Source organism: Oncorhynchus keta, chromosome 28, assembly GCF_023373465.1.
Source record: "Oncorhynchus keta strain PuntledgeMale-10-30-2019 chromosome 28, Oket_V2, whole genome shotgun sequence".
In the NCBI taxonomy this organism is placed as follows: Eukaryota; Metazoa; Chordata; class Actinopteri; order Salmoniformes; family Salmonidae; genus Oncorhynchus; species Oncorhynchus keta.
Window position 1 is genome coordinate 27,912,996 of NC_068448.1, and position 25,355 is coordinate 27,938,350.

A 25,355-nucleotide genomic window follows, 5' to 3' on the forward strand; every position below is an offset into this window, starting at 1 on the left:
AGACCTACTTATTTTGTACAAGGAACTCAAACTTTATGTCATGTCAGCAAACATTCAGGCTCCACCTACATACTGTATTATTGGGAGAAAAAAATGTCAGTAGTCATTTAAATCACTGAAAAATGTAAGTATGTGCATTTATTTCAGGGGTAAAGCATTTACAGTATTGTGCTCACAACCAGAGATCTCAAGTAGCTCACATGTGTTATTAGTCTTTTGTAATCTATATTTTTCAATTCTAATATTTGTTATAATGGTATGGCATGTTTTTGGCAGATCCTGGCCCTTATAAATTACAGTCATAATAGTAAATTAGACATATATTCATTTAAACATGTAAGTACATCTACAGAATGTAAATTTACATCATTTTCTCCATAGAGAATAACCAGCTAGGAGCATAAACAAATACACATGCTGCAACAGCAATCATTTAAATTAGTACTAACAACTCAGAAATTCAACAAAGGTATATTTAAAAATAATAATAATGTGCCAATGGAATGGTGTACATCTACATGTAGATTGTAGTAGTGGTTGGTAAATAGTATTGTGTGCTTCCATCTTAATTTTGGTCTACGCGTAAACAGCTCTCAATGTCAAATCACAGGGAAGATGTACAAACTCTGTAATCCTCAATGTTTTGTTGAAATTGACTTTCTCCATTAGTAAATTAGTAGGCTAGTCATGATTTGAATGTAGAGTATGTCTGAAATTGTGTTTATTTGAATGCTGAGAGGACTCTTTAAGATGACAATTAAAGTGCTTGGGGCAAAGAAAAACACTTGATTTCTGATGTCCCAGTAGTTGTGTTACAGTAGTTGTATATGCAGTCATAGCAAGCGTGAGTGAAAGGAAATTACTGCTATGCAGCTGGAAAACCATACTACTTAGCTATATTGCTTATGGTCAAGATACGCCAAATCTTATGAGCACCTGCAGACTAAATAAAGCTCCCACATCCAGATCACCTGAAACTGCTCAGCTATCATATAACTGGTGTTGCGTAAAAGCTGGGACTTATAGATATTTGGGGTTGAGAGTTACTACACCATTACGATTGGACATTCCAAGTGTAAGTTAAAAGCTGCAGGGTGGAGAGGACACTTAAAAGAGCTCCTCCTCCAGTTTCTGTGTGACACACTTGATGCGGATGTTTTCTCTGAGGTTGCGGAGACGCGCACTGCGATTTGTGATCTCCTCTACATTGGTTTTGGGGAACCAGCCCCGCTCCCCATCTGACAGCCGAATGCCCTCCACCCAGCCTGTGGATATAGAATACACGACAACCTCAGCAAACGAAAACACACCCAGTGACATTATCACTTGTGGCGGTCTGTATGTTTTACACTGAAACTTTGGGTTTGACATATGATAGAAAAGTCCTATGAACTACTTTAAGGGTACAATGTTTTTATCTTAATGAAGTTGCCCTTTAAATGTATACTTATTATGATAGTGTTTAATGTGAGGTCGCCAAATGGAGTGTCTCACCGTCACTTGTAATGGTCTTGGCTTGAAGAATATCAGCCTTCTCCAATGTTAGCTCGTCATGCTCTTGGGCCTGGTAGCTCTTGATGCACTGAACTTGAGAAAGATCTGAGAGGAGAAACAACAAAATGTATCGAAATTCATGAAAAAGGTGTAGTGCTGTTAAAATCTATTTTTACACCTTTTTAAAGCATGAAGAAATATTTTCCAGGTTACAGTCAATTAAACAATAGAAACTCGGTGACACTGCAACATGCGACTGCTTATACTCACCATCATTCTCACTGGCCTGCTCAATGTCTTCCAATGGATCAGAGGGGAACATGGCTGTGATCCATCTCTGTTTCCCACTCCTGGGAAGAAACAAAACCCATGTAGAGGCTGTCAGTTCTTACATTATCACTACCATTACAAATCATGATCGTGATTGATAGCGGTATGTGCACTAGCTCACTCAGTGTGGGCCTTGAGCAGGATGTGGTGTTTGAGCTGCTGGCCCTCACACAGCTGGAGGTGGAATATAAAGCCTGAGATGCCCTGGAGCTTCTGACTGAAGTCCTTCACCTTCAGCTGCCCAATCTTAGCGTGAACAAACACCATGAACTTCCACGTGCTGCAGACAGATCAAGGACAGGAATTTGTCAATGTATGCCATGCATCACTCAATCAACCAGCATTTAGGACATAATGCTATGAGCTATACATGCCATTGTATAGTATAGCATGGCACAGGTTAGTATACTGTAGTATAGCATAGCATATTTTAGCATATCTTAGCATAGCATAACTCCATATATATAAAAAAACATACAGTTGAAGTCAGGAGTTTACATACACTTAGGTTGGAGTCAATAAAACTCGTTTTTCAACCACTCCACAAATTTCTTGTTAACAAACTACAGTTTTGACAAGTCGGTTAGGACATCTACTTTGTGCCTGACAAGTAATTTTTCCAACAATTGTTTACAGACAGATTATTTCACTTATAATTCACTGTATCACAATTCCAGTGGGTCAGAAGTTTACATACATTAAGTTGACTGTGCCTTTAAACAGCTTGGGAAATTCCAGAAAATGATGTCATGGCTTCAGAAGCTTCTGATAGGCTAATTGACATCATTTGAGTCAATTGGAGGTGTACCTGTGGATGTATTTCAAGGCCTACCTTCAGACTCAGTGCCTCTTTGCTTGACATCATGGGAAAATCAAAAGAAATCAGCCAAGACCTCAGAAAAAAGTAGCAGACCTCCACAAGTCTGGTTCATGCTTGGGAGCAATTTTCAAACGCCTGAAGGTACCACGTTCATCTGTACAAACAATAGTACGCAGGTATAAACACCATGGGACCACGCAGCCGTCATACCACTCAGGAAGGAGACACCTTCTGTCTCTTAGAGATGTACGTACTTTGGTATGAAAAGTGCAAATCAATCCCAGAACAACAGCAAAGGACCTTGTGAAGATGCTGGAGGAAACAGGTACAAAAGTATCTATATCCACAGTAAAACGTGTCCTATATCGACATAACCTGAACGGCCGCTCAGGAAGGAAGAAGCCACTGCTCCAAAACCACCATAAAAAGCCAGACTATGGTTTGCAACTGCACATGGGAACAAAGATCGTACTTTTTGGAGAAATGTCCTCTGGTCTGATGAAACAAAAATAGAACTGTTTGGCCATAATGACCATCGTTATGTTTGAAGGAAAATGGGGAGGCTTGCAAGCCGAAGAACACCATCCCAACAGTGAAGCACGGGGGTGGCAGCATCATGTTGTGGGGGTGCTTTGCTGCAGAAGGACTGTGCACTTCACAAAATAGATGGCATCATGAGGAAGGGACATTATGTGGATATATTGAAGCAACATCTCAAGACATCAGTCAGGAAGTTAAAGCTTGGTTGCAAATGGGTCTTCCAAATGGACAATAACCCCATACTTCCAAAGCAAAATGGATTAAGGACAACAAAGTCAAGGTATTGGAGTAGCCATAACAAAGCCCTGACCTCATTCCTGGGCAGAACTGAAAAAACGTGTGCAAGTAAGGAGGCCTACAAACCTGACTCAGTTACACCAACTCTGTCAGGAGGAATGGGCCAAAATTTACCCAACTTATTGTGGGAAGCTTGTGGAAGGCTACCCGAAACGTTTGACCCAAGTTTAAAAAATAAATAATTTAACCCCCTTTTTCTCCCCAATTTCATAGTATCCAATTATTAGTAGTTACTATCTTGTCTCACCGCTACAACTCCCGTACGGGCTCGGGAGAGACAAAGGTCGAAAGTCATGCGTCCTCCGAAACACAACCCAACCAAGCCGCACTGCTTCTTAACATGAGACAAGGATATCCCTAATGGCCAAACCCTCCCTAACCCGGACGACGCTAGGCCAATTGTGCGTCGCCCCACGGACCTCCCAGTCGCGGCCCAGTCGTTTGACCCAAGTTAAACAATTGAAAGGCAATGCTACCAGATGCTAATTGAGTGCATGTGTGAACGAAATAAAATATGAAATAAATCATTCTCTCTACTATTATTGTGACATGTTACACTCTTAAAATAAAGTGGTGATCCTATCTGACCTAAGACAGGGAATTTTTACTAGAATTAAATGTCAGGAATTGAGAAAAACTGAGTTTAAATGTATTTGGCTAAGGTGTACAGTATGTAAACTTCTGACTTCAACTGTACATTTTACACATTTAGAACTCACTCTTTCCTCCTGGACAGCAGAAGACAGTCATTGAACAGATGCAGATAAACAGGCCTTGTGGGCAACTTGAACTTTGACCCAGAAATACTCATGGTCTGTGTGTCCACCTCCAGCAGTTCCCCGTGTTTGACCAGCCAGCGAGACTGGGAGATCAGAGGGAATATCTTAAACGGGGAGATGTATGTTATTAATGAGCATGAATGAACAGTTAATGAATTATTACTGGGTTTAGAGGCATAGTAGTTTCTTTACTTGGGATATACAATGGGCAAACATGATAGGGTTAACCCATACTATGGCAATAAGAAATAGGATTCTTTGTTCTCCAAAACCAATACCGCAATGGATAGAGGAAAGGGGAACATACTGTACATGAACATACAGTAGGTGTACTGAGAATGAATGTTCTCCGTGTTCATAATGAGTGATGTTTTCATCTACCTTGCCCTCAAAGTGGATCTTCTTATTGAGGTGAATGAGCTCTTCCATCCTCTTCATTGATTGCACACTGGAGTTACACTCCTTTATAAGCTGTTTTGGGCACAATAGTCTATTATAAAAGAGTTTCATTGTTTCTTAAAAATGCAATGTCTATGTCTATGCAAAGTCTACTGTTAATGACCAGAAATTGGCCTCACTCCAGCTTTTGGTATAAGGAGTGGCTGAGGTTCTGAATTCTTTGCAACCCTCTTGCCGATAACTAACGATCTGAAGCTTCTGTGCATGTGCAGGATTCTCTACTTTACGCACAGTCTCTGATCTGCTTGTTCGGCTGCTCAAAGAACAGGCTAATCTGACTAATTTCAGTGATGATTGGGGAATGGTGCTCGTGCAAGATGACAGTATTCGACATAACACAACCAACTATAATAGCATATTATAAGGCTACTGTAAGACAAAAAACACCACCTCATTTTTTCTTTTTTTTACTCATGCGGAAAAATGTGTGCTTTGATTGAAACAAAACACAGGTAGGCCTATGCTACTTATGTTAACACCATCTACTCAAAAATGTGCTCACTGTTCATAATTTCAAAACAACACTGCACTTCGAAACAGCACTGTACATAACTCAAGAAGACCCAAATGCATATTCCCATGAAACTGATTGAGATCAAATGGTTGGCATGCAGATGCTGCATGGACATTTTACTGGTAAAACTTGAAGAATTAGCAATCACGATTGACAGTGAGAAATGTAAAGGGAGGGTGACCACAAAAATGTGCGTAAAGTATTTTGTATATTTTCTGTTACCTTTTTCAGTTCATTGAAGGCCTTGGTGGCTGTGTCTTCACCCCTAGAGCCTGGTGTTGTCCTCTTCAGGATATTCTACAAGATAGAAGGAAGATAGAACATTTTGGATCTAGACTTTCACCTCAGGGCACTGCAAAAACTTACTGCTGTGTCCTGGCATGTTCGCTGGTCAGTAACCTGATGTAAGATAGAGTAATGTTCTGTCCCTACAGCCAGGCATGAATAGTTGAGTTTTATGGTGAACAAGGGGCGCTCTATATCGTACTTCCACCAGCATCTTAAGCCGTGTGATCCTCTGGAAGGGGAGGATGAGGAAGGAGGCAAGGGGAAGACGCTGGCAGATGGGGTCTTCCTCCAAACGAGCCAGGATACCTGGGAAGCGAGCATTCTCCTGTCTACAGAGAAAATATAAAACACTAAAATCAAGCAACATAGTCGGAAAACCTTCACTGGTATGGATTGGATATGTAGTGTATATCCATGGTCACGAACCCTGGAGAGCTACGGGGTTTCGTTCCAACCCAGCACTAACGCACTTGGTCTTGATGATTAGTTGATTAGTTGAACCAGGTGTGTTATTGCTGCGCTGGAACAGAAACCTGCACACCCTCTATGGGTTAACCACCCAATCCATATGTATAAAGCAACTATTTAAGTGTGTGTACTAGGCACTGAGTGACATACGGTCATTTTCAAGCATCATACTTACAGACTTGAATGTGCAACAAAGACCAATAGAAATAAACACAAAGTAAGATGGCTCACAACAGGCGCTGGTAGGTCTGTTCCTGGTAGGCCTGGTTGGTCACGTAAGGGAGGTAGACCCTTCGCAGGGCGGGACAGTGGGCCAGGACGATGTCGCATACGTCAAAACGCAAGATGTCCTCCTCCAACCTGTGCTCCAGGTCCTGCAGGAACCTAGACCGAGAGGAAGAGAGAGCGAGAGGAAGAGAGGGAGAAACAAAGAAAGTGAAGAATTCAGAGCAAAAAGAGTGAGTGATTAAGATAGAAAGATGCTGAAAGCCAGAGAAATAGAACCCCCAAATACTGAGCGAAAAAACAAGACAGAAAAAAACAGAAATAATCTCATGATATATATTCAAGAAATGTCATGTTACTATACTATACCGCTCACTGACGTCCTTGACCTCGGGCAGCTTGGAGAAGAGCCACTGTCTGTCCTGGGTCCCCAGACACTCCCCCAGCTCCTGGGACAGCATAAAATGGTCCACCGCGATGGCCAGGCTCCGGATGTAAGACGCCTCAGATGTCACTAGCTCAAACTTGGCCTGTGACGAGGAGACATTATGGGCCTTTCAGAAGCAATAGGAGCACCTCTCACTCACAATTAAAATCAAGGTGCTTTATTTATATTTAAAACATAGTTAAAATAAAATCATGAATATAATGTTATGACCACAAATGTTATGTCAAAATATGTTAACCCATAAAAAATGTAATCCATCACATAGATGAAACAAATCAACTTAGCTGGACATGCTAAAAGGACATGCTAAAAGCCTGTAGGGTTGCCATAGAGATGTATAGAGGGTGCACTTTCCACAAAAGTCATGCACAACTTCTATGCATCCCTTTGAGTGCTGACTAAATCCCAATGTGGCTTGATGTCATCCTCATGCTCTCACCTCCTGTAGTTTGCGCTCCTCGTTGCTGAAGTTGTCCAGCTGATCGCTGGTCTGGACATCGGGGATGTCCTGCCACAGGGAGAAGGCGGAGCCTCGTGACGAGCAAAAGGAGCTAGACGGAGACAGATTGGACGGAGATGGGGCCTCCCCAGCCCCTTCTACCCTTAGCCTCTCCTCCTCAGCACCTGGCTCCTCCCCCTGCTGCCTCTGGATTTCTCGGTTGATTGCAACATCACTGTACTCCTGGTACAGAATTGCTGAGGAGAGTGAGAGAGAGCAAGAGCAAGAGCAAGAGCAAGAGCAAGAGCAAGAGCAAGAGCAAGAGAGAGAGAGAGAGAGAGAGAGAGAGAGAGAGAAAGAAAGAAAGAAAGAAAGAAAGAAAGAAAGAAAGAAAGAAAGAAAGAAAGAAGGAGCGCAAGAGAGAGAGAGAAGTAAGAAGAGTATACAGGGTTGATTGAGAATTAAAATCGTTATTGAAGAAAGTTGAAAAAAATACTTTCAGATGTTATGTTGTTATGTAGCATGTAGCTGAACAAGCGTGAAACAATTGCTATGCCATATAAATACCACTGACACTGGAGGTGGAGAACGGAGGTGGAATTAACCAAATTATTGACACAGGATAAGAGGAAAGTAAGACTCACAGCTGGGGAGAAACCGTGACAGACGATTGGAGCTGCTGACTGTGTGAGAAGTAAACCAATCCTCCTCGACGGATTTCTTCCTTATACTGTGGGAAGGGTTGTAGTTATAATCATTATAGCAGTGTTATTTACAGCAGACATCTTTACGACCCACTTCCAGCAAAGACGTATAGTTGAAATGTGACTTTGTGAGTTTAATCCTGATAATATATACCCATTTTAGCTGTTAAAACACACTTTTTGATTGCGAATCCAGTGCTCCGTCGATGTTGTTGCGTGTTATTGTCAGCAGTGGGTAGTGGCGGTACAGGTCCTACAGGACTGTGGGGGGCGCTGTGACTGGAACCACCTGAGCCACGGTGCCTGGAAGTGGTCTTATCTGGAGAAGAAGAAGGTTGTCACGCCCTGGTCTAAGTATTTTGTGTTTTTCTTCATGTATTGGGTCAGGCCAGGGTGTGGCATGGAGTTTTTGTATTGTGGTGTGTTTTGTCTTGGGGTTTTGGTGTGTATGTATTTGGGATTGTAGCTAGTGGGGTTATCTAGCAAAGTCTATGGCTGTCTGGAGTGGTTCTCAATCAGAGGCAGGTGCTTATCGTTGTCTCTGATTGGGAACCATATTTAGGCAGCCATATTCTTTGAGTTTGTCGTGGGTGATTGTCCTGAGTGTCTTGATGGCCTTAGTCTGTGTTAGTTTGCACCAGTTAAGGCTGTTTCGGTTTTCACTACGTTTATTGTTTTGTAGAGTTTGTGTTTATTCGTGTTTACGTTGTTTAAATAAACATGAATCGCAATCGACACGCTGCAGTTTGGTCCGACTCTCCTTCACCACATGAAAACCGTGACAAAGGTAGATGAGGTAGAGGTCTTCATAAGTCCAACAGACCCACAATTCTGAGATCCAACCCAGGACACGAGCAGGTCCGCGTCTTAAATTCTGACTTTTGTCTTGGATCTGGGTGGGTCTGATATAATTGCCATGGGCATGTGCAATTAAAATTGATTTACCGACTAGACCCATTTGGACCTGTCCTCTGTTAATTTACTGTTTGTGTGATGAGAACTGCTAAATGACTTAAATGTAAATGTAAATGTAACTGCACAAGCTTGTTATCTGTGTCAGCCAATTGCAACTCAATAAAACGTATAGCTTATGTCCAGCTGAAACTGGTTCCAGCTGCTCACCTCACGTGCGACCTGCTGCTTAGGGGAGAGAAAGAGAGAGAGAGAGACAAAGACACAGAGACACACACACAGAGAGAGAGGTAGTAAACAAAGCCTTGGGCGAGGCTACTGTTGATTGCAAGGATGGATTCTCTTTCAATGAAGTAAATCGAAAGTTAGAGGACAAAGAGTATGGTGGAGGCCTCCCGGGTGGCGCAGTGGTTAAGGTCGCTGTACACCAGCTGTGCCATCAGAGACTCTGGGTTAGAGACTCTTGGCCTAGTGTCGTCCGGGTTAGGAAGGGCTTGGCCGGTAGGGATGTCCTTGTCTCATCGTGCACCAGCGACTCCTGTGGCGTGCCGGGCGCAGTGCGTGCTAACCAAGGTTGCCAGGTGCACAGTGTTTCCTCCGACACATTGGTGCGGCTGGCGTCCGGGTTGGATGCGCGCTGTGTTAAGAAGCAGTGCGGCTTGGTTGGGTTGTTGTATCGGAGGACGCATGACTTTCAACCTTCGTCTCTCCTGAGCCCGTACGGGAGTTGTAGCGATGAGACAAGATAGTAGCTACTAAAACAAGTGGATACCATGAAAAGGGGGTAAAAAACTAACAAAAAAACAAAAACAAAGACTATAGTCCTCGGGGACAAGTTTTAATATTGTAGTGGACAAAGATGAGAAGAACGTTCGCACGGCCAAATGGATTGTCTGCAACTTGTTCTTTAGGTTTGATGCAATTTTCTACCTTTAATTTATTTATTTAGTATTTATTATCAATTGTTTAGTCATTAATGATAATAATAATTATTATTATAGGCCTGTTGTAAAATAAATAGCATTAGCCTATTACTGTCATTTGTTGGGTAAGCCTAAAGTAGGCAATCACATTTGTTGGTAATAGCTGCAATATAAGCCTGTTCAAAACTTTTTTAAAGATTTCATTCTGTTTTGCCATTTTTGTTGTAACGTTGTGTTTGTTGCAATATAATAGAATTACCTGTCGGCCCACTATGCTACTCCCACTCAAACCATGAAAAGGAATAACCATAGAAGGCAAGATGTAAACAATGACTTGACTTACTTTTAATCTTACCCTAATAAAGTTAAGCAATTTTTGTGAAAGTTTGGTGTGGTGTGGCTATTATTAGGTTTAGAATAGGTTTAGCTACTGCAGGCCTGTGAAGGCAGTGCGCGTCGGCACTACAACTGACTCCGACAGTGGAACTTGAGGTGAGGAATAATGTTTTAGGTCTACCAGAGTTACTCCTTTAATCAAAAAAAATAATGCTTATTTTTATAAAAAATACTCTGCTTGAAAATTTACGAATAAGCCTCTTTCTGTACGCCTATATCTGTATAGCAGTAGTAGCTTATCTGACAAGTATAAAGAAATGCATGTCGATGTAGAGAAAATGATGCCGGCATATCTCTATCTTTGTCTTGGTCTCTATAGCGCTAGGCCTAATGTTGTCTCCCTTAATATTTGTTTTATATGAATATCATACAGTGGACGCCCAGACCTATGCCTATATGCAAGCAATGCCCTGATGCATTTAGTGCTCAAATCTCTGACAGCTGAAACATGTGGTACACAATTATTGTTTTAGGAAATTAAAAACCAATAAAACAATAGACTATATGTTTTGAATATGCTACACATTGAAAAACAACAATAGTTTTTTTGTAAGTTGTTATTGGCAGTTTTTAAAGAGACGTAACTGTGGATCATTTGGCCAATACAGCTTGTTTATTGATGGCACTGGCAGTGCACAGTTGGAGGTTTCTTTCTCTCTCTACTCTCGGATCTGAACGGGTCTCTCGGATCTGAACCAGCATGGGTCTGTTTGGGTCTGTTTTCCAAGGTCCTTTTTGGGTCTGACTGTCCAAGGGTCCATTTGGAACGGTCTTTAATTTCTTCAAATTAATTTACGCATATCGGGTCAGGTGGACCCATGAAGACCTCTAGATGGAGGTGGAGGAAACTAGCAGACACACAACCACCACAGAATGTTGCCTCAAATTGCAAAATTATTTATTAGCATTCTTGGCTAATGCGGGACACTTACAGTCAGAGCTGGGGCTGAGGTTGCTGGAGGTCTGCCTGTCACGGGAAGCCACACGAGCCGACAGCGACTTGCCTAGCTTTAGCGTGAACGAGTTCTTCCTCTGGGACAGCTGCAGCCGTGAGATCAGCTCAGAGGCAGAGAAGCGCCGCCGCTCGTGTTCCGCCATACGAGAGCAGGCTAAAGCGCTCCCCCCGGTGGCTGAGGAATTCTCTACAGCCCCAGAGTTCAAGACAGAGGAGTCCTCTGACGACCGATGTGGCTCTGCGGACAGAGGTGGAATCTTTGGAGGGTTGGGGGTTTGGGGGTCTACGGCACCCCCTGTTGATGAGGGACTCGCGGCATCTTCAGGGTCTCCCCTGAGGTCCTCTTCCAGAAAGAAGTCAAAGGGTCCTGGGAAAAGGTAGTCGCCGTCCAGAATGGGGCTGGCCAGAGACTCGTCACTCAGGCTGTCTGGTGAGTACACCCGCACCTTACGCCCTGGGACACAACACAAACAAGACTCAGGTGAAAATGCCCCCCCCCAAATATTTCTGAAGTAAGTGTGATTTTTAAGTCCTACAGATAAAAATAGGTGAAGTGGGAAAAAACATTCTCATGATGAGGACTAACAGAGAGTTGAAGATGTGAAATGAATAGATACTGTACATACGGATGGACTTTTCCCTGAGGGAGCTCTGTGATGACCTCCTCTGGGGTCGACAGGTATCTGGGCTCTGCAGCCATGGAAGCTCGGGAGAGGATGGAGAGCCAGGTGGCTGAGAGTCCCAGGAGTCTGTGTCTCTGTACAGAGAGGACAGGGGGAGGGACAGGGGCAGGCTGAGGGCTGTGTGGAGGGGAAGAAACACAGATGACACCGTCATGGGTCTCTCATACTGCTCCTGCACTGGAGGGTTAGTCCTGATATCTTCCTGGATAACCAACTCAACCTCGCCCCCTAGCGTCGGAGAGTCTAAACTCAGGTCCGTATTAGTATCAGTGTAATAATCACTTCTCCCACTGCCAATTTGTGCTTCACTCGTGTGTTTAGGATGATTCAGAGGCAAAGGGCTGAAGCGTTGAGTGTCTGCAGTTGGGGAGCCCCAGCCTTTGACGCTGGGTGTCACAGGCGGCTGCAGCTCGATGAAGGTCAGAGTCTCCTGCTGACACACAGCGATGTGCTTGTGGTGGCACTGCCGGAGGAGAGGCATGTCGTCCGGGGCCTCACTCAAACTCTGGGACTCGCCTGAGACCGGGATCCACATAATGGGGCTCTTTCCTCGGAAACGGAAGGCGTGTAGATGAGGCTGGAAGTCAGGGAGAGGGAAGAGTCCATATCCAGGAAGCATGACTGAGAGAACACATGGGAGCTGCAGAAGAAAGGAGAAAATGTTTTTGCCATAAACTTCAATTGCCAACATAATATCCTCTTGCCATATCTGGTAAAACAGCACTGACTGTAGGCTATATTGTATTAACTTATCTCTGTTAAACACTTCATAATTTGGTCTCATTCCTGCTTCCCTCTATAGAAGGCATGAAATACAGTTGAGCAGGTCGAGAACCTCAAGTTCCTCAGTGTACAAATCTTTAAGGACTTAAAATGGTCCACTCACACGGGCACAGTACTGAAGAAGGCGCAACAGCGGCTCTTCCCCCTCAGAAAGTTGAAAAGGTTTGGCATGGGCCCTCAAATCCTCGAAAAACTCTACAGCTGCACCATTGAGAGCATCTTAACTGTCTGCATCACTGCTTGGTATGGAAACAGCACTCCCCTCGATTGCATGGCACTACAGAGGGAGGAGCAGACAGCCCAGTACATCACTGGGGCCAAGCTCCCTGCCATCCAGGACCTCTACGTCAGGCAGTGTCTAAAGGTAGGCCCAGAAAATTGTTAAAGACTTCAGCCAACCAAGCAATAGACTGTTCTCTCTGGTTCCGCACGGCAAGCGGTACCGTTGCATCAAGTCTGACACCAACAGGCTCCTGAACAGCTTCTATCCACAAGCCATAAGACTGCTAAATAGCTAACAGAATGGCTACATGGACTATCTGAGTTTACCCCTGCACTGAGAGGACTTTTCTGCACACTCACAGGACTCTACACACTCACCCACACTGACACTTCAACACACACATAAAATGCACACACATTTATACTGACTTTACTCACACACACACACACACACACACACACACACACACACACACACACACACACACACACACACACACACACACACACACACACACACACACACACACACACACACACACACACACACACACACACACACACACACACACTCATCATTTACGCTGCTGCTACTCTGTTTATCATATATCCTGAAGTCTAGTCACCGTAACCCTACACATACAGTGCATTCAAAAAGTATTCAGACCACTTTACTTTTTCCACACTTTATTACATCACAGCCATATTTTGAAATTGATTAAATAAATGTTTTCCCTCATGAATCTACACACAATATCCCATAATGACGAAGCAAAAACAGTTTTTTAGAAATTTTTGCACATTTATAAAAATAAAAAAAAACTGAAATATAACATTTACATAAGTATTCAGACCCTTTACTCAGTGGTTTGTTGAAGCACCTTTGGCAGCGATTACAGCGTCAATTCTTCTTGGGTATGACGCTACAAGCTTGGCACTCCCGTATTTGGGAGTTTCTCCCATTCTTCCCTGCAGATCCTCTCAAGCTCTGTCAGGTTGGATGGGAAGCGTCACTGCACAGCTATTTTCAGGTCTCTCCAGAGATGTTAGATCGGCTTCAAGTCCGGGCTCTGGCTGGGCCATTCAAGGACATTCAGGGACTTGTCCCGAGCCATTGCTTACAGTTTGTGTATGCCAAAACAGGCCCCCTCCACTCATAATTGTCCAGGTTTTGTAATGTATACTGTTCACAAATTGGATGTTTCCTGTGATATTTTCAGTTTGTTCTACCTCTCACTCACTATGTAACAATCTCTTGTGGACAGTGTGAACGATATACTCGTTAAGGAAGAAGTCTGTTCATTGGAGCACAATGGAGGTTGAACTTGGATACATGTATAGGAGTGTGCCTTTCACCTGCCCCCCCCCCCCGCCCCCCAGGTCTGGCCCTGTGCGGCTGCTGAGCCATGTCTTCCTGCTTTAATTAAAGACTGCTCCACATACAGCTCTCAGCCCCCTGTATTTATTCTCCACACACCACCTTCATCTACAGATTGCATGGCCAGTGCCACAACAGGCACACATTCAGAACCCTTCAACAGACGGCCAAACCAAGTGGGACAGTATCCTCAGCCCCTGAAACCTTTCACTTGAGAATATAGACCCATCTTTCTCTCACGGTGTTTAACCTTTAACCTGGATGTTATGATCAGTGGTCAAGAGATTCAGAGAGAGAGAGAGAGAGAGAGAGAGAGAGGAGGGAGAAAGAGAGTCACAGTCTGGGCCGTTGGCCCACAAATGATTCACCCACTGACTCATGAATAAGAGTACTGAACTTCACTCTAGTGTTACTAACTATAAGGAAATTATGAACAGTGAGGGATGTTCTTGGAATGATAGTTTCTCACAACAGACCTTCATAATGCTGTGATAGTTTCTCACAACAGACCTTCATAATGCTGTGATAGTTTCTCACAACAGACCTTCATAATGCTGTGATAGTTTCTCACAAGAGACCTTCATAATGCTGTGATAGTTTCTCACAACAGACCTTCATAATGCTGTGATAGTTTCTCACAACAGACCTTCATAATGCTGTGATAGTTTCTCACAACAGACCTTCATAATGCTGTGATAGTTTCTCACAACAGACCTTCATAATGCTGTGATAGTTTCTCACAACAGACCTTCATAATGCTGTGATAGTTTCTCACAACAGACCTTCATAATGCTGTGATAGTTTCTCACAACAGACCTTCATAATGCTGTGATAGTTTCTCACAACAGACCTTCATAATGCTGTGAATGTTTCTCACAACAGACCTTCATAATTCTGTGATAGTTTCTCACAACAGACCTTCATAATGCTGTGATAGTTTCTCACAACAGACCTTCATAATTCTGTGATAGTTTCTCACCACATACTTGATTGATAGACAAAGAAAAAAGAGGTATCCTTCTAAGTAAAAGAACATCCTCCTAGCCATCGGTTTCTTCCTACTGCACCCCTCCTCACAGCACAGGCAACTCTCTTTACTCTCTCTCTAACACCACTCAGGTAACAGGTACAGGCTCCCAGTTAAAGAGAGACACACACGGACGCACACCTGCTGCACAAACAGCTCCTTCTCCTTTCACATAACCACACCCACTCTTGAGTCCACAGATAGGCAAGTTGCAGCCCTCTGCCTCTTTTGTACGCACGCACTCACAAACGCACACACGAATGCAGACACAATCGGTTGCCTGTTCCCTGCTTTAGACAAAGGCCTTCTTTATCCTTATGGCTCGGGGTAGGTTGCCTGGTACACAAGATATCTAAGAGGGTGTGGGAACTGTTTGTGATCCTTCCACACTAGAGAAGAGTCAATTACTCTCACAGTAAATGAATGCATCTTGAATATATACAGTGCACTCCATAATTATTGGGACAGTGAAGCATTTTTTCTTCTTTTGGCTCTATACTTTAAATGTTGGACGAGGTTAAAGTCCCAACTGTCAGATTTAATCTGAGGGTTATTTCATCCATATCGGGTGAACAGTTTAGAAATTACAGTACTTTTTGTACATAGTCCCCTCATTTTAGGGGACCAAAAGTATTGGGAAAAATTCACCCTGTATATGCAAAGTGCATTGGGAAAGTATTCAGACCCCTTGACCTTTTTCCACATTATGTTACGTTACAGCCTCATTCTAAAATGGATTAAATTATTTTTTCCCTCATCAATCTACACACAGTATACTATAATGACAAAGCCAAAAACAGGTTATTAAACATTTTTGCTGAAATATCACATTTACATTAGTATTCAGACACTTCACTCAGTACTTTGTTTAAACACCTTTGGCAGAGATTACGCTACAAGCTTGGCACATCTGTATTTGGGGAGTTTCTCCCATTCTTCTCTGCAGATCCTCTCAAGCTCTGTCAGGTTAGCTGGGGAGCGTCACTCCACATCTATTTTCAGGTCTCTCCAGAGATTTTCGATCGGATTCAAGTCCGGGCTCTTTGTCCCAAAGCCACTCCTACGTTGTCTTGCCTGAGTGCTTAGGGTTGTATTGGAAGGTGAACCTTCGCCCCAGTCTGAGGTCCTGAGTGCTCTGGAGCAGGTGTTCATCAAGGATCTCTCTGTACTTTGCTCTGTTCATCTTTCCCTCGATCCTGACTAATCTCCCAGTCCGTGCCGCTGAAAAACATTCCCACAGCATGATGATGCCACCACCATGCTTCACCGTAGGGATGGTGCCAGGTTTCCCCCAGACGTGACGCTTGGCATTCAGGCCAAATAGTTCAATCTTGGTTTCATCAGACCAGAGAATCTTGTTTCTCATGGTCTGAGAGTCCTTCAGGTGCCTTTTTTTTACGTGCATGTTAGTGTCTTCCGTCTGGCCACTCTACCATAAAGGCTTGATTGGTGGAGTGCTGCAGAGATGGTTGTCCTTCTGAAAGGTTCTCCCATCTCCACAGAGGATCTCTGGAGCTCTGTCAGAGTAACCATCGGTTTCTTGGTCACCTCCCCTGACCAAGGCCCTTCTCCCCCGATTGCTTAGTTTGGCTGGGAGGCCAGCTTTAAGAGTCTTGGTGGTTCCAAACTTCTTCCATTTAAGAATGATGGAGGCCACTGTGTTCTCGGGGACCTTCAATGCTGCAGACATTTTTTGGTACCCTTCCCCAGATCTGTGGCTCGACACAATCCTGTCTCGGACCTCTAGGGACAATTCCTTCGACCTCATGGCTTGGTCTTTGCTCTGACATGCACTGTCAACTGTGGGACCTTATATAGACAGGTGTGTGCCTTTCCAAATCATGTTCAATAAATTGAATTTACCACAGGTGGACTCCAGTTAAGTTTAAGAAACATCTCAAGGATGATCAATGGAAACAGATGCACCTGAGCTCAATTTCGAGTGTCATAGCAAAGGGTCTAAATACTTAGGTAAATAAGGTATTTCTGTTCATGTTTAATACATTTGCAAACATTCCTCAAAACCTCATTTTCGCTTTGTCATAATGGGGTATTGTGTGTAGATTGATGAGAACAAATAATCATTTAATATATTTTAGAATAAAGCCTTAACTAACAAAGTATGGAAAACGTCAAGGGGTCTGAAAACTTTCCGAAAGTACTGTATTTTAAAGTAGTAAAAACAAAGTATTTGGTCCCATAACATACAATGACTACATTAAGCTTGTGTCTCAAACTTGTTGGATTAATTTGCTGTTTGTTTTGGTTGTGTTTCAGATTATTTTGTGCCCAATTGAAATGAACCGTAAATAATGTATTGTGTCATTCTTTGAGTCACTTTTATTGTAAAAAAAAATAACAGAATATATTTCTAAACAATTCTACATATAAATGGATATTACCATGATTACGGATAATCCTGAATGAATCGTGAATAATGATGAGTGATAAAGTTACAGACACACAAATATCATCCATCCCCAAAAATGCTAACCTCCCCTTGTTTTGCAAGGGTGAGATGTTAGCATGTCTTAGGGGATATGATATTTGTGTCTATAATTTTCTCACTAATTTGTAGTGTCACAAGCTTGATGTAGTCATTGTGTGCTATGAATATGGGACCAAATACTTAACCTTTTAATAAGTGAATTTGTCCCAATACTTTTGGTTCTCTAAAATGGGGGGGACTACGTAAAATTTCTAAATGGTTCACCCAATGTGGATGTATAAAGATGTGCGCTGAGAGTCAGGAAGCAAGTTCAGGGAGTGAGTGTTTTTAATAAATAAATGCAACATAAAACAAATCAAGAACAATGCACAGACTTAACACTGGAACCGAAACAGAAGCAACATTACCTGGGGAAGGAACAAAAGGGAGGGACATATATAGGGAAGGTAATCAGGGAAGTGATGGAGTCCAGGTGAGTCTGATGACGCTCAGGTGCACGTAACGATGGTGACAGATACGCACCATAATGAGCAGCCTGATGACCTTGAGGCCGGAGAGGGAGCACACATGACAGGATGAAAATACCCTCAAATTAAGCGGACAGTCTGCCCTTTAACCTCAGAGTCATTATTTGATATTGTCACAGGCGTCGTAAGAAGCGGACCAAAGTGCAGCGTGGTGAGCGTACATATTCCTTTTTTATTAGAATGTCACCAACAAAAACAATAAACAAGACGATCGTGAAGCTTAACAGGGCTATGATGCCTCTAACAAAGTTAACTACCCACACTGAAAGGAGGGAAAAAGGGCTACCTAAGTATGATTCCCAATCAGAGACAACTATAGACAGCTGTCCCTGATTGAAAACCATACCCGGCCAAAATATAGAAATAAAGAAACATAGAAAAGAAAACATAGAATGCCCACCCCACATCACACCCTGACCTAACCAAATAGAGAAATAAAATGGTCAGGGCGTGACAGATATCAAATCGAACTTTGAGTATTGAGCCAAAAGAAGAAAAAATGCCTCACTGGCCCAATAATTAGGGCACTGTACATGTCAGGTGGGGAAAATGTTATTACCAAAGCAGTGTGGGATAGTATAAGAGACACAAGTTGGCTGACACACACTCAGTTAGTTAGTATGGTCATACACACATGTACAATAAGACAGTATCCAGTCTGATTCTATAACCTGTTCATATCCAGTCTACAACTGTGTTGTGCCCCAAAGCCTTAGGGTGTCGATACTATCATGCAGCAAAACATGTAACACCTTGCAAACCTGCCATGTCTGTCCATTCCATCTAGGCACCGCATCTACTGATAACTGCCAACAAGGTAATCTCCATAGTAAGTTATGTATTTCATGCACTCATTACATTTCTCATGAAGTTACATTTTCATTCATTCAATTCAAAAGCTTATAATTTGATTTTGGTTATAAGGTGTTATTTGGGAGTGTTATGAACTTTGGTGTAGGTGTTTGTTTCTATGTCATTTTAATAAGCCAAGACAGAATGTCTACATCGTTAATTAGTAGTACACTAGCATCTCTTTTGAATATGATTAAGAACAATGTAATTTGTGGCATAATCCCGTATCAGACTCATATATCATGGATATGACCATAAATTCAGGAAACAGCAGGGGGAGTATCCCCCAACCACATCGACGGGACAGTAGAGGAGAAGGTGGAAAGTTTTAAGTTCCTCATCACTGACAAACTGAAATGGTCCACCCACACAGACTGTGTGGTGAAGTCGTAAGAGTGCCTCTTCAATTTCAGAAGGCTGAAGAAATTTGTCTTGTCACCTAAAACCCTCACAAACCTTTACAGATGTACAATTGAGAGCATCCTGTCGGGCTGTATCACCGCCTGGTATGGCAACTGCACCGCCCACAACCACAGGGATCTCCAGAGGGTAATGCGGTCTGCACAACGCATCACTGGGGGCAAACTACCTGCTCTCCAGGACACCTACAGCACCCTATGTCACAGGAAGGCCAAAAAGATAATCAAGGACAACAACCACCCGAGCCACTGCCTGTTCACCCCACTATCTCCCAGAAGGCGAGGTCAGTAAAGGTGCATCAAAGCTGGGACCGAGAGACTGAAACATCTATCTCAAGGCCATCAGACTGTTAAATAGCCATCACTAACACAGAGAGGCTGCTGTCTATATACATGGACTTGAAATCATTGACCACTTCAATAAATGGAACACTAGTCACTTTAATAATGCCACTCTAATAATGTTTACATATCTTGCATTACTCATCTCAGATGTACAAACTGTATAATATTCTATACGATTCTACTGTATCTTAGTTATGCCGCTCTGACATTGCTCGTCTATATGTTTATATATTTTTAATTCCATTCCTTTATGTGTATTGAGTATATGTTCTAAAATTGTTAGATATTACTTGTTAAATATTGCTGCACTGTCGGAACTAGAAGCACAAGCATTTCGCTACATCCGCAATAACATCTGCTAATCACGTGTATGTGACCAATAGAATTGGATTTGAAATTCAATTCTGATTCAAGTCTCCATGTCACGTTCTGACCTTAGTTCCTTTTTTATGTCTTTGTGTTATGTTGGTCAGGGTGTGAGTTGGGGTGGGTAGTCTATGTTCTTTTTTCTAAGTTGTTACATTTCTATGTGTTTGGCCTAGTATGGTTCTCAATCAGAGGCAGGTGTCGTTCGTTGTCTCTGATTGAGAATCATACTTACTGTAGGTAGCCTGTTTTCCCCATTTTGGTTGTGGGTGTTTGTTTTCTGTCTCTGTGTCTGCACCAGACAGAACTGTTTCGGTTTCGTTCGTTCACGTTTTTGTATTTTTCAGTGTTCTATTAAAAATCATTCTGAACATGTACCACGCTGCACCTTGGTCCTCACCTTCTTCCACCTACGATGTTCGTTACACTCCATGTCTGTATCCTCAGACACTTTAAGTTAGCATGTTTTCCATTTGGCAGGACAAACCATAAAGACAGAACATAGTGTGATCTCTATGGGATAGAAAAGGGTAATAATGTCATTGTGGTATTCACAGCAGTTAAACAAGCACATTGTGACTGTGGTAATATGGTATGATGACTGGTGTCACTGTTGGGATTGATTAACAGCCTTACGACAGTCAACACTCTTTCAAGAGTCAGTCCTCCTCAATCTCGATCAACTTGCATAAATCTCTCTGTATCTCTTCCCAGTTTCAAAGGGAAAGTCAGGGGACAGACAGAGACCTGTCCTGAAGATGGAGTCGTGCGTCTCCTCCATGTCCCTTGTCCAGAGTTATGTGGTCTGTTATGGGATGAGTGTGTTTGAGCAGGCGGAGCAGAGTGGCCTGGCGGTGTGGTGTGACCCCGTCCTGTGTGTGTGAGGAGGCAGTAAAGCCCTGTCACATCGTGACATGGGGGACTCAGCCTCTATGCCATAGACATCTGATATACCCTGTGACATCATTGGACTCTGCACTATCGGCTATGCTGGTGAGGCACCGCCATATCATTGAAATGGCCAGACTGGGCTTTCCCATTCAAGTTAAGTTCTAGTAATTATATTTCTATGGGCAAAGTGGTATCGGACTATGAAGGAGATTATCAAACCTTTCCTCCACTAGAACTGAGAGTAATGTGAGGAGATTCATTCAGGATTGGATACTGAGATGAAAATTACATCAAATGTATTTATAATGAAACCCCACCTGAAAAGCAAGTGCAACACTCTGAACCACTTACTGCGACCATTCCCTCAAAATCAAAAGACTAAAGTGTATAGTCGTTGATGTGACTTGCTGGGTAGATGTTTTTAAAAAGGGGTATTCTCATTTCTCCTTGTCTGCTGTGTGCACCCATAGGTGAGGTTCTCTGAGGCCATGGATGGAAAAGAAAGTGCCCTTAATGTTGACACTTGGTATGGGTCCTAAGCCTGTTCGGATCCTAGGGCAGCTACCCCTGCCCTTTTAAGACATACTGACAACCTGGCTTACCATTGCACAAAGAACTGACATACAGGGAGAACTTTGGTGGACGGACACACACCTGAGTATAGCGAGAGAGTGATTTTAGCTGTCTTTGATTAGAGGGACACAACATTAGAAAGATTTCTTGTTGAGTATATGACCTCCGACAAATTCGGCAAAGAGTCGGGATCCTAGCTAACAGACAGCACAAACAACAATTTATTATTTAAAAGCCCACAAAAATGTGGAGCTTCTCGCATGTAAACAATAAGACATCTGCAGCTTTGCCTTCCCCCTCTCGGTGCACCAGCACATCCTGTCCCCTCGACAATAATATCCCCCCTGTCAAAGAGACAGATTGTGTGAAGGAGACGAGCAGCAGACACAGACTCGGCTTAGTCAGGAGGGTAAGTTTCAAACCTGGGGTTCAAATACTATTTGAAATCATTTCAAATACTTTAGCTGTGCTTGATTGAGCTTCTGTGTCACAATGAACCATCAGAAAATTCCCAAAAGTGCAATCCCCGCCCATCTGGCACTTTAGGCAGGGTAAAGTCAAAATATTTGAACGATTTAAAAAAGTATTTGAATCCAAATCTGACGAGTTTATGAAGGAAGTACTCTAATTAAAGGCTGATTTCTTGTCTCAATTCAGATATCAAAATATTAGTAAATGTGCTCTATTATTGCTTTGTATTGATCTGTTCACTTATCTAGGTTAGTCTCATTTAGATTACATTTATTTTGCAAGATGCTGCCTAATAGATGGGGATAAATTACTAATTACATTACATCTTCTTCTAGGAATAGCATTGAATTCAGGTGAATGCCATAATATTGAATTGTAAAAAGTAGGCTAAGGATGAACTGAAGACCTCTCATCACAAAGCAAACTGAAGCCCTGAGATGTTTGAACTTTTCAACAATCCTGTGTGAGAATCCACATCATCGTAACAATGGACAGCACTGTTTCATTGACTATGGTAGATCCATAAATTTGGATGCATTTGTGAAGGCCTTAAATAACTTAGGACTTTGAAAAGTAAGGCAAAGGAATCTTGCCAAAGTTCTGTTATTGATGTGTTATTTACATTTAGTTCAGATCCACTCAAACAGCTTTCAATCAAAGATTGCTTAATTCAGATCTGATCATGTGTCAGAACTTGTACATGTACTTTGAACATTCTGTTGATGCATCTGTGGTATTCATCCACTTCTACCTCTTTCTCTGCTCCAGTTTCGATCCAAGACAGCATTTTTTGTCTTTCTCTCTCCTTTATTATCTGGACAGGTATGGACAAGTCAACTGAGGGCTGCTTGTTTTGAAACATGATTGGGGTTGGTAGAGAAACCACCTCAAAGTTGAATAGGCTGGCAGGTAGCCTAGTAGTTAAGAGTGTTGAGCCAGTAACTGGAAGTTTGCTGGTTCAAATCCCCAAACTAACTTGGTTAAAAATCTGTCTATGTGCCCTTGAGCAAGGCACTTAACCCTAATTCCTCTGGATAAGAGCATCTCCTAAATTACTAAAATATACGCAGTAATGTTTGTTTTGCATGTAGGGGGAAGATACAAACTATTAAAAAACAAAGGATGAAAGAGCACAGCCTCGGGAGGTGAAATGGAGTCAGGCTAAAATGCTAACATTTGAACATTTCAAAGGACAAACTCCTTAGTTCTCTTTCAAGTTGGCAAGTAAATGACAGACACTGTACCTTGCAGCCATATCTGGGGTTCATTTTTGAACAGAATACTAACATGTACAACTGAAGGGATTAACTCATGAAGAACACTGCACAACTGTCTTTTGATTGAAGAACTGTTTAACTTTATTGTAGGACAGAAATGTATTATTGTGCATGAGTGCATATGTGCGTGTGTGAAACCCTCCCTATATCAATTTAGATTATGCGAGGCCATAGCCAACTCAGTAGTTGGAACAGCCTGCAGGCTTCAGCTCTAGATGGGTGTGCAAGAAACATTGTCAGGAAGGGCCTTTCACACAGCCCGTGAGCCAAGCTTCCTCTCAGCTCGGGTTTATAATTCACATAGAGGACCAGGGCCAAAATTTCCCCTCAGCTCTGTTTTATAATTCAAATACAGGATCACCACACACACTCATAAACAAAAGGAGAAACATACACGTTTGTGAATCTAATGGGTATTTTAAAATATATGTTTTCTGAATACACCCAAAATATGAGATATCATCAAGGGGAAAAACTGGTTGGTTGTTTTATGGTATGTACATTTTTAGATTTATCATTCCATCCTTTCCACGTTTGATCAATGCACTGTACGTATCAATGTGATATCACTACAGAAAATGTGTCAAAAATGTATTATAAAAAGTCACATTTGCTTACAATTTAAATGATATGTACATCATCGAGGGCACACTGCCTGCCCTCCAGGACATCTACAGCATACGGGGCCACAGGAAGGCTAAGATGATCATCAAGAACCTCAACCACTTGAGTCACAGCCTGTTCACCCCACTAACATCTTGAACATGGAGACAGTACAGGTGCAGCAAAGCTGGGACCGAGAGACTGATAAACAGCGTCTATATCCAGGCCATCAAACAGTCATCACTAGCCTTCCTCTGCCCAGTACCCTGCCCTGAACCTTAGTCAGCAGCATACCACTCTGCATCTCACTGCTGGCTTGTCTCTGAAACTAAGCAGGATTGGTCCCTGGATGGGAAACCAGATGCTGCTGTAAGTGGTGTTGGAGGGCCAGTAGGCGACACTTTTTCCTCTTGTCCCCCCCAAAATATGCCAATGGGTGCTGTCTTTCAGATGGGATGTTAATTGGATGTCCTGACTCTGTAGTCAATAAAGATCCCATGGCACTTATCGTAAGACTAGGGGTGCTAACCCCGGCTTCCTGGCTAAATTCCCAATCTGGCCCTCATACCATCATGGCCACCTAATCATCCCCAGCTTCCAATTGGCTCATTCATCTCCCCTGTAGATATTCCTCAGGTTGTTGTAAATTAGAATTTGTTCTCAGTGAACTTACCTGGTAAAATAAGGGTTAAATGAAAGACACAGTCAATACCCAGCTACCACCCAGAACTCTACCCTGCACCTTAGAGACTGCTGCCCTATGTACATTGACACCCCTTGACTTTTTCCACATTTTGTTACGTTACAGCCTTATTCTAAAATTGATTGAATTGCTATTATAATGACATTTTTGGTAACTTATAAAAAAATATATATATATATTTATGCAACGATGCTCCTGACAGAGCTTAAGAAGATCTGCAGAGAAGAATGGGAGAAATTCTCCAAATACAGGTGTGCCAAGCTTGTAGCGTCATACCCAAGAAGACTCAGTGCTGTAATCGCTGCCAAAGGTGCTTCAACAAACTACTGGATAACGGGTCTGAATACTTAAGGAAATGTGATATTTTTATAAATGAGCAAAAATGTCTATAAACCTGTTTTTGCTTTGTCATTATGGGGTATTGTGTGTAAATTGATGAGGGAAAAATACAATTTAAAGCATTTTAAAATAAGGCTGTAACGTAACAAAATGTGCAAAAAGTCAAGGGGTCTGAATACTTTCCGAAGCCACTGTACACCCATGCATACGTGTACACACTCAAACACAGCCACATGTGCACATTAAATGCACAGGACACACATGCATAAACACAAAACACACACACGTGCATACATGTATACACGCACAGACTGTCTGAGTGACAAGTGATGGGAGAGAGGGAGGGGAGGGACGTAGGGAGGGAATATGAAGGAAAGAGAAGGGGAGGGAGTAAAGTGTACACTACAGTAAATTAAGTTGTAAACCTCAGTGAGGTCTAAGTGAAGGCACATCACT

General features: G+C 42.6%; 1 protein-coding gene across 1 annotated transcript in view; it reads right to left on the reverse strand.

Moving 5' to 3' along the window:
* Positions 1-123: 123 nt before the first annotated feature.
* Positions 124-25,355, reverse strand: part of LOC118360945 (rho guanine nucleotide exchange factor 19-like) — a 34,473-nt gene continuing 9,241 nt past the window's right edge. The window contains exons 2-16 of the mRNA XM_035740541.2: positions 11,618-12,314; positions 10,969-11,445; positions 7,983-8,124; positions 7,746-7,831; positions 7,102-7,358; positions 6,584-6,744; positions 6,221-6,373; positions 5,721-5,850; positions 5,456-5,530; positions 4,642-4,731; positions 4,201-4,364; positions 1,946-2,104; positions 1,765-1,844; positions 1,495-1,599; positions 124-1,265 (exon numbers count right to left, since the gene is read on the reverse strand). Coding sequence (XP_035596434.1) covers positions 1,108-1,265; positions 1,495-1,599; positions 1,765-1,844; positions 1,946-2,104; positions 4,201-4,364; positions 4,642-4,731; positions 5,456-5,530; positions 5,721-5,850; positions 6,221-6,373; positions 6,584-6,744; positions 7,102-7,358; positions 7,746-7,831; positions 7,983-8,124; positions 10,969-11,445; positions 11,618-12,293 — 2,913 coding nt within the window. The 5' untranslated portion in view covers positions 12,294-12,314 and the 3' untranslated portion in view covers positions 124-1,107. The remainder of the gene's footprint in view (positions 1,266-1,494; positions 1,600-1,764; positions 1,845-1,945; positions 2,105-4,200; positions 4,365-4,641; positions 4,732-5,455; positions 5,531-5,720; positions 5,851-6,220; positions 6,374-6,583; positions 6,745-7,101; positions 7,359-7,745; positions 7,832-7,982; positions 8,125-10,968; positions 11,446-11,617; positions 12,315-25,355) is intronic.